The sequence below is a fragment of the Lepus europaeus genome, chromosome 11, assembly GCF_033115175.1.
Source record: "Lepus europaeus isolate LE1 chromosome 11, mLepTim1.pri, whole genome shotgun sequence".
Classification (NCBI taxonomy): domain Eukaryota; kingdom Metazoa; phylum Chordata; class Mammalia; order Lagomorpha; family Leporidae; genus Lepus; species Lepus europaeus.
In genome coordinates, this window is record NC_084837.1 from 37,166,079 (window position 1) to 37,181,331 (window position 15,253).

Sequence of the window (15,253 nt, forward strand, 5' to 3'; positions counted from 1 at the left end):
TCTAAAAGGGAGATATAAGCTCCAATACAGTAATAATAGATGACTTCAACATCCCACTTTCATCAACGGATACATCAACCAGATTAAAAAAAAATCAGCAAACAGGGCTAATGTACACTATACCAAATGGACCTAATAAATATCTATAGAACATTTCCCCCTACAACTGCAGAATACACATTCTTTTCATCACTGCATAGAAGAGTCTTAAGGATAGATCATATAGTAGGTCATAAAATACATTCAAAATAATTCAAAAAACTGAAATATTACCATGTATCTTTTCTGAGTATAATGGAATGAAGCTGGAAACTAACAACAAAATAAATTTTAGAAAATATACAAACACAAGAAGACTAAACAACATGCTCCTGAATGAATATAGCATCATGAGGAAATCAAAAAATTCCTTGAAATGCATAAAAATGTAAACACAATATATCAAAATTTACAGGACACAGCAAAAGCAGTGTTAAAAGAAAAATTTATAGCAATAAGTGCCTACATCAAAAAATTGGAAAGTATCAAAAAAATAATCTATGAGGCTGACATTTGTGGCATAGCAAGTTAAGACTCCGCCTGCAATGCTGACATCCCATATGGGCGTTGATTCAAGACCCTGCTGCTCTACCAATCCAGCTCCCTGCTAATGCACCTGGGAAATCACCAGAAGATGGCCCAAGTGCTTGGGCCCCTGCATCCATGTGTGAGACCCAGAAGCTCCTGGCTCCTGGCTTCTGACTGGCTCAGCTCCAGCCATTGTGGCTATTTGGGGGGTAAACTGGCAGATGAAAGATATCTCTCTCTTTCTCTCCCTCCCTCCCTCCCTCTCTCTCTCTCTAACTCTGCCTTTCAAATAAAAAAAAAAATTAAAAAAAAAAAAGAAGTGATCAGCAATGAATCTTATGGACCTAGAAAAATAAGACTAAGTAATGAAAGTCAACAGGGTGCCTTCCCCCAGGAGATTCACACCTCCCTTAGGATGTACCACATGTGAAGAGATAGATAGGTCTGGGCCTCTTAACTTACAAGGCCTAAAGCCCAACAAATTATTATCAAGCCACTTCTATCAGGTTCTATTTGCCTCTCAATCAGAAAACTTAATTGTAGCTTAGACAGCACCTTTCTTAGTTCCTCTAATAATGACTCTGTCCTTTGTTCTAGACCCTGTGATAGAGTCTCCCAACAAAGAAAAGCCAGGACCACATGGCTTCACTGCTGAATACTTCAAACTTTCCAAAAAGAACTAATTCCAATTATTAAGCTATTCAAAAGATTGCAAAGGAGGGGATCATTCCAAACTCAGTTGATGAGGCCAGTGATGAGGCCAGTGTTCCCTTAATTCCAAAATCGAAGATACAATCAAAAAAGAGCACTATAGACCAAAATCCCTGATAAACACAGTCTCAAAATTCCTCAACTAAATACAAACCAAACAAATCCTCAGCAAGTCAAATCCACTAACACATCAAAAAGATCATCTACTCTGACCAAGTAGGATTGATCCCAGGGATGCAGGGAACATACACTAATCAATAAATGTGATACATCACATCAACAAAAGGATGGCTAAAAATCAGGTGATTCTCTCAATAGATACAGATAAAGCATTTGACAAAGCACAACATCTTTTCCTGATTTTAAAAAAGCCTTTTAAGCTGGCGCCGTGGCTCACTAGGCTAATCCTCCGCCTTGTGGTGCCGGCACACCGGGTTCTAGTCCCGGTCAGGGCACCGATCCTGTCCCAGTTGCCCCTCTTCCAGGCCAGCTCTCTGCTGTGGCCAGGGAATGCAGTGGAGGATGGCCCAAGTCCTTGGGCCCTGCACCCTATGGGAGACCAGGAGAAGCACCTGGCTCCTGCCATTGGATCAGTGCGGTGCGCCGGCCGCAGCGCGCCGGCCGTGGCGGCCATTGGAGGGTGAACCAACGGCAAAAGGAAGACCTTTCTCTCTGTCTCTCTCTCACTGTCCACTCTGCCTGTCCAAAAAAAAATAATAAATAATAAAAATAAATAAATAAAAATTTAAAAAAGCCTTTTAAAAATTGGGTATGAAATGAGCAGACCTCAACACAGTAAAGGCAATGTGTGACAAACCCACAGCCAACATCATGTCAAGTGGAGAAAAGTTGGAAGCATTTCCACTAAGATCAGGAACCAGACAGGGATGTCCACTCCCACCACTATTATGCAATGTAATTCTGAAAGTTTTAGCCAGAGCCATTAGGAAAGATAAAGAAATCAAAAAGATATAAATTGAAAATGAAGAAGTGAAACCATCCACGTATAAGATAACATGGTCCTTTACACAGAGGAACTGAAACACACCACTAAGAGACTATTTGAACTCATGAGTATTTGGTAAAGTTGCAGGATATAAAATCAACATACAAAAATCAACAACACTCTTATGCACCCACAATATTCTGAATGAGAAAGAATTTATAAAACCAGTCCCATTCACAACAGCTACAAAAATATTTAAACACTTAGGGATAAATTTAACCAAGGATAGGAAAGATCTCTACAATGAAAATTACAGAACACTAATGAAAGAAATAGAAGGAAAAAAATGGGGAAATCTTCCATGTTCATGATTGAAAAAATTAATACCATCAAAATGTCCACACTGAGTAGTCTTTTATCATGTATATATATCACATTTTCATTATCTAGTCATCAGTTGACGGGCATCTGGGCTGATTCAATATCTTAGCTATTGGGAATTGAGTTGCTTCAAACATAGGGGTATAAATAACTCATATGCTGGTTTCATTAAAAAGAATGAAATTCTATGTTTTGCAATAAAATGAATGCAATTGGAGACCATTTTGCTTAATGAAATAATCCATTCCCAAGAAGACAAATATCATGTTTTCTCTGATATGTGGTAGTTAAAATTGAATACAAAAAAAGTATAAGAATGAAACTGTCATCTTATGATTTGATTATTGTTTATAGCCCTTGTCTATATTTCTGTAAAACAATAGTATTTCTACTTTTTACTTGTTGAATGTTACGGTTAGTGGTGTATTAAGACTGTTATAAATTAAACTGACATATGTTATTGCAAACATTAAAGGAAGAAGAAAAGAAAGGAAGGAAGGCAAGAGGATTGAGAGGGGGAAGGTTGGAGGGAGGGAAGAATTATTATCTTCTTAGAATTGTATCTGTGACACCTGTTCTCTATATTAAATTTTAATAAGGAAACAGCATGTTTTGTTTTGGTAAAACAATTTGAGCTGAGAAGATTATGAATTTCATGCTCATTCACAATGCACTGTAAAAATTTCAGGAATATATGTAGATTCTAGATGGAATGTTAAAAAAGGAAATAAATTATTTCATTTTCTGATAGGAATAAAACATCTATACTACCTGAAGCAATTTATAGATTCAAAGTGATCCCAATCAAAAATTCAAGAACATTCTTCACAGAACTAAAAAAAAATAAAAAATCATTTGGAAACACAAAAGATCTCTAAAAGCCAAAGCAAGGTTGAATAATACAAACAAAGCCAGTGGTACTACAATACCAAATTTCAAGACATACTACAGGGCTGTTATAATGAAAACAGCATGGTACTGCCAAAAAAAAAAAAAAATATATATATATATATATATATATATGTAGACCAATGCAATATACAAACTCTAGAAAATAACTTACACATCTACAATCAACTAATCTAGCTAAAATAATTCCCTGAAGAAAAGACAGTCTCTTCAACATATGGAATTGGGAATTTGGTTTCTAAATACAGAAGTTTGAATCCTTATACCTATATAAAACTTATAGGTATAAGTTTGAAACCTTATACCTATACAAAATCAACTCACAACTTAAGACCTGAAATCATCAAATTACTAGATGAAAACAGAGGAAATGCTTCAGTCTAGGCACTGAACTTGGATAAAACCCAAGAAGCACAAGCAATAAACACAAAAATAGATCTATGTGATTTTATCAAGTTTAGACTCTAGGGGCCAAGGTTGTGGCATAGTGGGTAAAGCATCATCAGCAATGCTGGCATCCCATATAGGTGCTGATTCATGTCCCAGCTGCTCCACTTCTGATCCAGCTCCCTGCTAATGGCCTGGGAAAAGCATCAGAAGATAGTCCAAGTGCTTGAGCCCTTGATGTAGGACACCCAGATTCCTGGCTTTACCTGGCCTACCCCTGGCAGTCACAGCCATCTGGGGAGTGAGCCAGCAGCTGGAAGATCTCTCTTTCTCTCCATATTTCCCTCTCTCTGTGTAACTCTTTCAAATAAATAAATAAATATTTTTTTAAAAAAAAAGAAATTTCTGGACAGCAAAGAAAACAATTAACCAAGTAAAGAAGCAACCAACAGAGTAGTAGGAAATACAAGCTATATATCTGGTAAATCATTAACATTCAGAATATATAAAAAGCTCAAGAAACTCAACAACAATAGTACAATTCAGTTAAGAAATAGGCAAATGATATGAACAAGCATTTTTCAAATGATGAAATACAAATGGCCAATAGATACATGAAAAAATGCTCAGGAATGTTAGCCATCAGGTAAATGAGGTATTATCTCACTACAGTTAGCTTTTTTACCCAAAAATCAAAAAAATCACAAATGCTGGTGAGGTTATAAAGAAAATCTACCATATAGGGGCCATAATTTTGGTGTAACAGACAAAGCTGCATCTGGAAAGCTAGCAACCCATATGGGTGCCAGTTCAAGACCTGGCTGCCTCATTTCTGATCCAACTCCCTGCTAATAGTTTGGGAAAAGCAGAGGATGATGGCCCAAGTGCTTGAATCCCTGCCACTCATGTGGGAGACACTGATACAGCTCCTGCCTCGTAGTTTCAGCTGATCTAGCCCCTGTCATTGTGGCCATTTGGAGAGTGAATCAGTGGAAGGAAAACATCTCTTTCTCGGTCTCTCCCTCTCTCTCTGTGACTTTTTCAAATAAATAAATTTTAAAATGAAATGGAATGAAGGGAAGAAAAAAAGAAAGAGAGACAGAGAGAAACGGTGGGAGGGAGGAGAAAATCTACCATATGACCCAAGTATCCCACTCCTGGGAATACATTCAAAGGAAATTAAACCAGCATATGAAAAAGATACCTGCATGGCCTGTCAGGAGACAGGGCATAGCTCAGCTGAGTCCTCTGCTCTGGGTCCCACAAGACTGCAATCAAGGCATCAACCCAACTGCACTGTCCTCTGGAAACAACTACAGAGAATCAGCTCCTAAGCTCGTTTATGTTGCTGGCAGGGTTCATCTCATTGAGGCTGCAAGACTGAGGACCCCAGATTCTTGCTGGCTGTTAGCACTCTTCATGTCCTAAAAGCTGTTTGCACTTCTCTACTACTATGTCCCTCTCCTTAGGCAGATACAACATGGTAATTTCCATCTTTCAGGTAAACAGGTCTCTCCTCCAGTCTACTAAGAAACTTACGTAATGCAGTATAACCAAGGGAGTGATATCCTCTTAACTCTGTCATAGTCTGTTAAGAAGCAAGTCACAGGTCTCATCCATACTCAAAGAAGGGGAAGATTCCCTGAGGGTAACAAGGAGGTGTCTGCCACAGTACACTTTCTCACCCCTACAATCCAACATCTCTGCCACATACTTTCCTCTATCCTGTTTTTCTTCTTTAATTACTGCAATAATATCAATTTGCTTTATAATAACAAGGTTAATATATCACTAGGTTACCTTCCTATAATTGTATCTATGAAACACATGGAATTTGTTCTCATTACTACATCACCTCACAGCCCAAAATCTCATCATTTAAATTAGGTTCAACTGCGAATGAAGCATTTGAGTGTAATCCATTATGTACTACTCCCGGAGGCACAATTCCTCTCCATTTGTGAAACTAAAGAGAGAAATTACCTGTCTCTAAAACACCCAAATATCAGTTGTGAGACAGGAACAGGACAACATCCACAGATATTCCAGTTCAAAGAGTAGGGAAATGGAACATCAAAATTGGTGCATGGAAGTTTTGAAGCCCATTTTGGCAAATGCTAGAGTCTACTGATTAGGTTTTAAGACATGAGAATCAATCTTTGTGATTCTCAGTCCCATCTGTGGGTTTTTGATCTTGTCCTCTGGGCCAACCTTCTGCATGAAAGAGATCATGCTTGCTGCTGGGTTGTTTTATTAACCTTCCTGCCAGTATAATTTTGAGGTCTAACATCATCCTATCATTTTGTACTCTCTTGTCTCGTTTGGTCCAAACTGGTTTCTGAAGAAATAATTTTCTTAAGATCTTGGGAGATCTTTCATGGATTTCACAGGAAACTCACCCTATTAGATAAAAGTCACATCCATTAATTATTTTTTCAAGAAAATAACTTTACTTTGCATCTTGCTGAGATGTCTGAGTGACAATGCCCTTAAACTTGTAGAGATCCTCTTGTTTGGGTAACAAGACTTTAAGGCATATTCTCAATTTCTTGAAATGCAGTAGTGTGACTGAGTACCCCAACCTTATGATCTTCCTGAGATCTTAGCAAAAAGTTTCCCAGTCACATCACATTCTTTTCTCTAGACAGTGAATATTCTTTCCTGACAGTGAATATTTTCATTTTATCATCTTTTGCCCTTTTGGAGAGGTTGATAATTCTCAACATCACCAAGTCCTAGGTTGTTTTAACAGTTCTTAATTTCTCTCTCTCCTCTCACATTTTACTCTATGTAGCAAGAAGAGACCTAACAGCACTACGTTTGCTTAGAAATTATCTTATCTATATAACCTGGCTCCACACTTATTAATTCTTCTTTCCATGGAACTTTAGGGGACAATTTTGCTCACTACATTAAAAGGATCGCTCTTCTACCAGTTTCCAATAATATGTTCATTATTAGCTTTCCAGTATGTTCATTATTGGCTTCTGGGTCCTCTGTCCCAACATCTTTGAAGACCATATATCTAGTAATAGTCTATATGAGGGAATTTAAGCTTTATCTGTTACACTCCTTGAAATTCTTAAAGCCTCTGCTTGGTTCCAAAGCTGCTCTAGTATTTTTAGGTATTTGTTATAGCCCTGCCCTATTTTCAGTTACTAAAATCTGCATTATTCCTATTGCTGTAAAAAAAAAAAAAAAAAAAAAAAAGGCTACCACAAACTTAGTGCCTTAAAGCAATACACACTTATTATCTCACAAGTTTCCACGGGCTAGGAGTCTGGGCACAGGTTAACTTAGTTCTCCATTCTGGGTCCTGCAGGCTGCAGACAAGGCTTCAACCGGGTTGTGTTCTCATTTGGAGGCTCAACTAAGGAAATGCTTTCTTCCAAGTCCATGTCCTTGTGGATGTATTCCTGAGGGTGCAGACTTCTGTCTAGCTTTTGGCTGGAGGTTGCCCTGAGATTCAAGGGCCACCAAAGTTCACCATTGTGGGGTCCTCCCAAAGACAGTTCACCTATAGCTCTTTGCTTCATCAAAGCCAGAAGTGTTTCTTTTTCCAGTCTGCTAAGAGTCTTACATACTATAACATAACTATGACCTTGACATAAAATTACATTTACCTTATCCTGTTGGCTAGAAGCAAGTCACAGGTTCCATCTACATTCAAGGTCATACCTGTTGTTGGTTATCTTACAATGTATCTGCCATAAGAGGACCGAAGCCAGATTATAGCAAGTAACCAAATGAGTGGAATGTGAAAAAAAGAAAATAATGAATGTAGAAAATTTTCTAAGATTTGGTTGTACCAGAGTCAGTAACTGGAGAGGTCAAGGGTCAAAAACATAGAATTTTTTTTTTGTATATTAAATAGTTACTCATAATGAAATGCATGTGGAATGGAACCTGTAAAAAGTCCAAAAAGGCCTAAGGAAGAAAAAAAATAGGAATAATGATGGCTAGTGTTTATTAAGTATTTACCATGTGCCAGATACTAAAGACTTAAGTAGTTACTTGATTTCTCTCACTTAGTGCTTGCAAAAAATCTTATGTGTTCTCTAATCATCTCCATCTCAAGATGTGAGAACTGAAAATTAGGGAAGAGGAGTGACTTTCTTGTTGGCTCATGGATGGCACATTGCAGACCTGGGATAAAAATCCAGGCAATTCATGTCCAGAATCCATCCTGTCAACCAAGAATTTTATTCCTGAGAATATGGGTGTGATGGCAATTTTAAAATGCTAGAATATTGTAAAAATGAAATGAGGCCAGATTGGCACAATGCCCTCATTCTATCTGATGCATATAGATAGTTAATTGATGTGAACTGCCTATCACTGTTAGTAGTAGTAGTAGTAGTAGTAGTAGTAGTGGTAGTCTATACATGCTTTGCATTATTGAGTACACACCAAAAATCCAGAAAATATCTAAAGGTCCTTTACATAAATAGGATATCCACCTGACATTAACTAGACTCTGATGTCTCCTAAATATCAATTCAAATCTCCAATCCTATGAAAAAATTCAATGTTCACTAGATTGTTAACCACAATAGTGACAATATGTTTAAAAACTCCACTTCATCTGTACTACTACTCATAATTTAACAATATAAGGCAATGCATAATAATTTTAAATGTTGCCTGTTGTTAGAGTGCTGCAATTAATGTTTCTCAAGAAACTATGATACACTCTCTGGGGAATGTCTTCAACAATCCTATTTGCAGTACACATACACCCCAAAACCCAAGACTGGCGTCGTAATACGTGGTGAGCTGATGGGAGGCAAGGAGTTGCACTAAGGTCAGATGCCTACAGCAGCCTCACAATATGGATTCCACACACTGAGTCAACACCAAGGAGGAGAATTTGAGTGTGGCATGCATTCATGGATTTAGAGTGCTCAGTGCTTATAGTGTAAGATAAAGGACTAAATATTTTCTTATTTATCAAAGAAAGCAGAGCAGATGACTTTACGAGTTCCTTTTACTAATTATCAAAAGAAGAGGTCATGGCCGGCGCCGCGGCTCAATAAGCTAATCCTCCACCTGTGGTGCCAATACCGGGTTCTAGTCCCGGTCAGGGTGCTGGATTCTGTCCCGGTTGCTCCTCTTCCAGGCCAGCTCTCTGCTATGGCCCGGGAGTGCAGTGGAGGATGGCCCAAGTCCTTGGTCCCTGCACCCACATGGGAGACCAGGAGAAGCACTTTGCTCCTAGCTTCAGATTAGCACAATGCGCCGGCCACAGCACGCCAGCCACAGTGACCATTGGAGGGTGAACCAACAGCAAAAGGAAGACCTTTCTCTCTGTGTCTCTCTCTCTCTCTCACACACTGTCAGAAGAAGAAGAAGAAGAAGAAGAAGGAGAAGGAGAAGGAGAAGGAGAAGGAGAAGGAGAAGGAGGAGAAGGAGAAGGAGAAGGAGAAGGAGAAGGAGGAGAAGGAGAAGGAGAAGGAGAAGGAGGAGAAGGAGAAGGAGAAGGAGAAGGAGAAGAAGAAGAAGAAGAAGAAGAAGAAGAAGAAGAAGAAGAAGAAGTCATTGCAATCTTTAGACAAATTAATTCACCAAATAGAAAGGGGGGAGGCATTTTGCCTAGTGGTTAAGATGCTTGTTAAGTCACCTCTTCACCCATGGTGGAGTACCTGGGTTCGAGTCCCAGCTCCACTAATGTGTATCTTGAAAGGCAACAGGTTATGGTTCAAGTAGTTAGGTCCCTGTCACCAACACCCAGAGAGACCTGCATTGAGTTCCCAGCTTCATCCTGACACATTCCATTGTGGGTATCTGAAGAGTGAATCAGTGGGTTACAGTGCATTCTCACTCCTCTCTCAAATACAAACTTTTTAAAAAGGAAAACATGAACTCTGACTTTAAAATAGACAAATATGTTTTTAAAAGATACTGTGTATAATAGTGATGAAAATTATAAAAACATCTAGGAACACTTTTAACAAAAGATGTATAAAATCTATTTGAAAGAAAATGTCAAATAAATGGGGAGGTATATTATCATGGCCATAAACTAAAGAATTCATTATCTAAAAGGTATCAATTCTCCCTCAAATTTAGTATAATTTCAATCAAAATTCCAAGAGAGTTTTTAATGGATATGGGTAGACAAATTTAAAATGTATGTAGCAGAGTAGTGTCTCTGGCAGGTATCAAAATTACAAGAAAGATTGTGGTAACAATAATTGAATTTTTGAACAGGATTAAAATTGACCAAAACATCCATGATCCAAACATATATGAAAATTTAAAATATGATAAATGTAGCACTGAAGATCTTTGTAGCAAGGAGACTATTTCAATACACAATATTGAAACATTTGGATCTCCATGTGGGGAATACCGAAATTCTTTCATTGTTTCACACCAAAAAAAAAAAAAAAAAAAAAAAAACTTAAGATAGATTAAGTTGGTCTTAAATGGAAAAATCAAAGCAAACTTTTTAGTAAAAAATGTAAGAGAATATCTTAATAGCTTAGGTATAGAGAAGAACTTCTTATACAATATCTTTTAAAAAATAAGCCCTGAGAAATTTAAAATTGTTTTACACATTACAGTTAAGAACCTTTGTTCACCCAAAGACACAAAAAGAAAATCCTAGATAAACCACAACTCTGGGGCACAATGTATCATTTTCTTTTCTTTTAAATGTTTTCTATTTATATAAGAACAAATTTCATGTACCATATATACAGATTTAAGAGCATAATGACACTTTCCATCATATCTTTCTTTCCTTCCTCACTTCCAACCTCCTCCTCCCTTTCTTATTTTTCTTTCAATTTTTACAATGTGTGTCACTTTCTTGAAAGCTGAACAGTCACTCTCTGGGAATATATTCTGAAAACCTATTCCAAGTGTTAACAGAAGATCAAAAAAGAGAATATTTAGAGAAACTCTATTCCTCAGAGGGGAAAAAAAAGAAAATAACCTAAATATTAATTAACAAAGAATATACAAATGACTAGTATAATTTAGTTCTATAAACTGTTTTTAGATTAGATTTATAATAGTTACATGTCAAACTAAGTACAATCTATACATTGCACTATGGATTTAGCAAGTGTTACTCAGAGGACTTCTCACCTTTGTCCTTTTCGCCTTCATATGTGCTTTTGCTATTAGAGCAAACGTGGCCATCTCAGGTCTATTCCATGTGATTCCTTCTAAGACCTGAATGGCCTTGTCATGATTTTCACAAAATGAATAAATGAGTGCTTGCTGTATAGGAGTCAAATCAATGAGACCTAAAAGGAAAGGAAAGTTCATCAATACCTTTGCCAGCTATCAAGGATTTAAAATATAATTATTTTAATAAAATCAAGCAATATAATAAACTTTCTTTGAATTAACAAATCAATATTATGCCAAAACTATTTACTACCAGAAAACAATAAGAAATTCTAATTATACACTAAAAGGTACAATTGTAAGCCTTATATTTTCTGTGACAGCAGCTCTCCAAAAGTTCACTGAAGTAATCATTTTAGTAATTGACTATGTACATGTGAACCTCAAGTTCTAAAATCTAACTTTGACTTTCAATTGATGCTATATGTATTATATATATATGATATATGCACACACATATAACTATTTCAAGTAGTATAAAAGCTTTAAACCAATTGTAATTTTGCATCAACTATACTTACCTCTATTCATTTCAGATACTTGATAAATAGTGAACTTTGCAAGTTCATAGCACTTCATCATAAGAAGATACTGTCCTCTGAAAGAAATAGTAGCTTTATGATTCTAAGCAGTTAAAAATAATTTTTCTAAAAATAAAGTTTCTTATAATCAGGTACTTAAAATTTTATAATTAGGATACATCCATGTATATTTACATACTTTTGCATAAAATAAGGTGAAAATTATAAATATTCTTATAATCTAAATAGACAAACTAGCAGACCTGTGATAAGAAAAGAATTTAGAAAGTGATAATGAAATAAAAATTCTCAAATACATTTTTGTATTGTCCAGAAACATAAAGAGAGGGAAGTATTTGAATCAGGAGTCAAATGAAAAAGCAAGCCTATATCAGAAAACATTGTTCATCTTGCCAGGTCTATAAGTCCTTAAAGCCTATTATGTATTTCAGCAGTGACAACTCATAGCTTGCAAAGGGGTCCTATACAGCAAGCTCCACTGTGTCTGGAATACGATGTATCATTCTTTTTTCCACTGAATATCCTAAGGTTCACGTTTGATACCTCTGTGGATACAATCACAACTGCTCAAAATAAGTTACCTTACTTTCAGAAGGCAATTGATAAATATACAACTATTCACCTGCAAAAACCTCAAAGAACTTAACCAGTAGCAAGTGTTTTGATGCAAGGGTACAGCACAGGGAAAAACCTGTTTATCTTATGTAAGAAGTTATCTTAAAGTTTAGCAAAAATAATAACTACATCCAGCTTGCTTGTTGGGAGATGGCCATTGCTCAGAAATTAAATGTAACAGGAGGAGACTGGAAGAATCAGGAGAGAGCTAAAGAGCCCAACAACTGGAACAGGTGCCAAGGATTCAATTTCTAGGCTCATACCTTATTATGTATAATTGGATTCCATCTGGCTGAAGGTGTATAGCCCGAGATAATTCATTGACTGCCTTTTTCAACTTATTCACCTGTTGAATGACAAACAGAAACTTACCTCCTAATAAAACCGATTGCTTTTTGTTTGTTTGTTTGTTTGTTTATCCCTTCCCTCTTTACTACGGAAAGTTTGCAGGGATATATCCTAATGCATGAATGTCTTAACAGGCATCAAAAACATAGGGTATTGAAAAGTTTTAGCATATGTTCATGATGCAAAGTCTTTTGATTTTTAAGATCACTTAATTTTGAGCACTGATTACACATACCATGTACACATACATTTCCATATGTAAAACTATATTAAACACCTCATTTTGGGTGTGTGCTTTCATTTTTCATTCTACTTTTCGGTTTTTCTCCCTCAACCATAACATTTTTTCACCAAACTTCACCCATGCTAAAAAATAAAACTAAAATGCAAAGAAGGCTAAAAATAAAAAGTCAATTCCATTTGAAAACAAGATATTAAAAGCAAGCTTGCCCGAAAATTAAGTAAATGAACAAACAAAACCTAAAAATGATGCAAAAACAGAACCTTATAGCATCAATATATAATGACAAGGAAACATTCTTTCCTTAATATTAGTCACAGAAATATAATCTGAATTTTTATATATTCAGAGACAAAAATCAACTACCCTTGGAGAGATTACCAAATACACAGTACACAGACACAACCAAAATTAACCCAGGACAACCAACCACAGCCTCCTACTATAATGACATAATGACGCAAAGAACAGGATGTACAAAACTAATCTGTGGATGGAAGCAACCAGCACGTGCAGGAACAGTACAGACTGTTTGGAGCAAAAAGTGGCTAGAGTCAAAAGTGGGAACTCAAAAGGAGGAAGCTTGAGATTTGTTTAAACAAATTTGAGGGATCTATTCTTAGCCGATTCTGCTTAGGTTGGTATAGGTAATAAATCGGTTCTATATCGCCGCACCTGTTCTTCCAATGCCCATATCATTGCATTGAGGAAACCTTGGTTTGGAATTACAGAGGTTCACTCTCCTCTTTCCAAGTCTCCCTGGGGTTGGACCTCTCCAGGAAGCCTTATATTAGATTCACTCTGGAGACTGGACTCACACAGGGGAAATATATAGTCTTCTATATAGGGAAGGGTTACTTTATAATTGTTTTAATCAGTTGGAAGTTGTACATACTTTATACTCTCTTCTGAACCTTGCTTCTGTTACTCAAAAATATCTCATGGAAGGGCTGGCGCTGTGGCGCAGTGGGTTAATGCCCTGGTCTGAAGTGCCGGCATCCCATATGGGTGCCAGTTTTAGACCTGGCTGCTCCACTTCCGATCCAGCTCTCTGCTATGGCCTGGGAAAGCAGTAGAAGATGGCCCAATTCCTTGAGCCCCTGCACCCATGTAGGAGACCTGGAGGAAGCTCCTCCTGGCTTCGGATGGGCGCGGCTCCGGCCATTGTGGCCAACTCGGGAGTGAACCATCGGATGGAAAACCTCTCTGTCTCTGCCTCTCTTCTCTCTGTGTAACTCTGACTTTCAAATAACTAAATAAATCTTTTTAAAAAAACTCATGGAAATCCCTCCAAATCAGCAGGTATAGTTCATTTTTTTTAATTGACTCCATAATATCCCATGATGTGAAAACACCATCATTTCTTCAGCTATTGCCAGGTAAGGATTTTTGCTTCAAAGAATAGAGAGCTTTGAATAGGTGATCTTACACCTTGCTCTCATGCTGCTGCTCCGGATACATAACCTTCCCCAAAGGCCTGAGCTGCTTCAGCAAGGTTACTTTAAGCAAAAAAAAAAAAATCCTGGAATCATGTTCATGCCTTCCCATCAGGGGTCAAGAGTCAATGTGGATCAGCCGTGGGTTGATAGCTCCACAATTTTTTTCCAAAGATTTTGAATGGCACTCTAATCATACTGGGTGCTGAGATGTAGACAGTGGAGAGCAGAACCCCAGGCAGCCCTCAGGGCACATGTACGGTGCACAGGAAACAAGTCTTCATGGTGTTCGTATGTAATTCTGAAGTTTCTTGGCTGTGGCATCACCCAGTCCATGCTGACTGGCCCATCCCTCAGAATGAAGTGCAGGACTTGCAGGGAAGCACAGGAGGCAATGAGGAGCCAGTTCCTGAAGTCACTGGTAGGCCTTTGGCTTTCAGAGAATTTGGCTGTTGACTTAAGTGCAAAGGGAAGCTGTTGAAGGATTTTGAGCAAATAATCTGACATGTTTTGGCAGGATTACTGTGGCTGTGGTGTTGAAAATCCAATGGAAAGAGTAAAAAACAGAAGCAAGACTGGGGAGCTGCGGCAATAACCCTAGTGAGATCTGACAGTGTCTTGGAGATGGCAGTTTGTGGTGCAGTAGAGGAAAGACACATCTATTTTGAAGGGCAGAGACAAGAATTGACAGTGATTGTCTCTGGAAGGTCAAATTTGTTGCATTTGGAGGACTTTTCCTACTTACTGAATTGTTCGGATTTGTTACACTAAGGATATATACATATATATATATAACTGAAACATCTTGTAAAACTTAGAAAATATTTAAATGAATATATGTATGATTAGGTTCCCATTCAGTGAACTCATATACTCATATACTCACCCATATACACACATATGCTAGACCAATAGACTCTAAAATATTTTCTTTAAAGATTTATTTATTGGAAAGTCAGCATTACAGGGAGAGGGAGAGACAGAGAAAGAGATCTTCTACCCACTGGTTCACTCCCCCAGATGGCTAGGC

At 37.4% G+C, this 15,253-nt stretch overlaps 1 protein-coding gene across 1 annotated transcript in view; it reads right to left on the reverse strand.

Annotated features, from left to right (window-relative positions):
* TTC6 (tetratricopeptide repeat domain 6) overlaps positions 1-15,253 on the reverse strand; it is a 267,326-nt gene that overhangs the window by 49,017 nt on the left and 203,056 nt on the right. The window contains exons 19-21 of the mRNA XM_062206582.1: positions 12,462-12,544; positions 11,563-11,639; positions 10,997-11,157 (exon numbers count right to left, since the gene is read on the reverse strand). Of these exons, the coding sequence (XP_062062566.1) occupies positions 10,997-11,157; positions 11,563-11,639; positions 12,462-12,544 (321 nt within the window). The remainder of the gene's footprint in view (positions 1-10,996; positions 11,158-11,562; positions 11,640-12,461; positions 12,545-15,253) is intronic.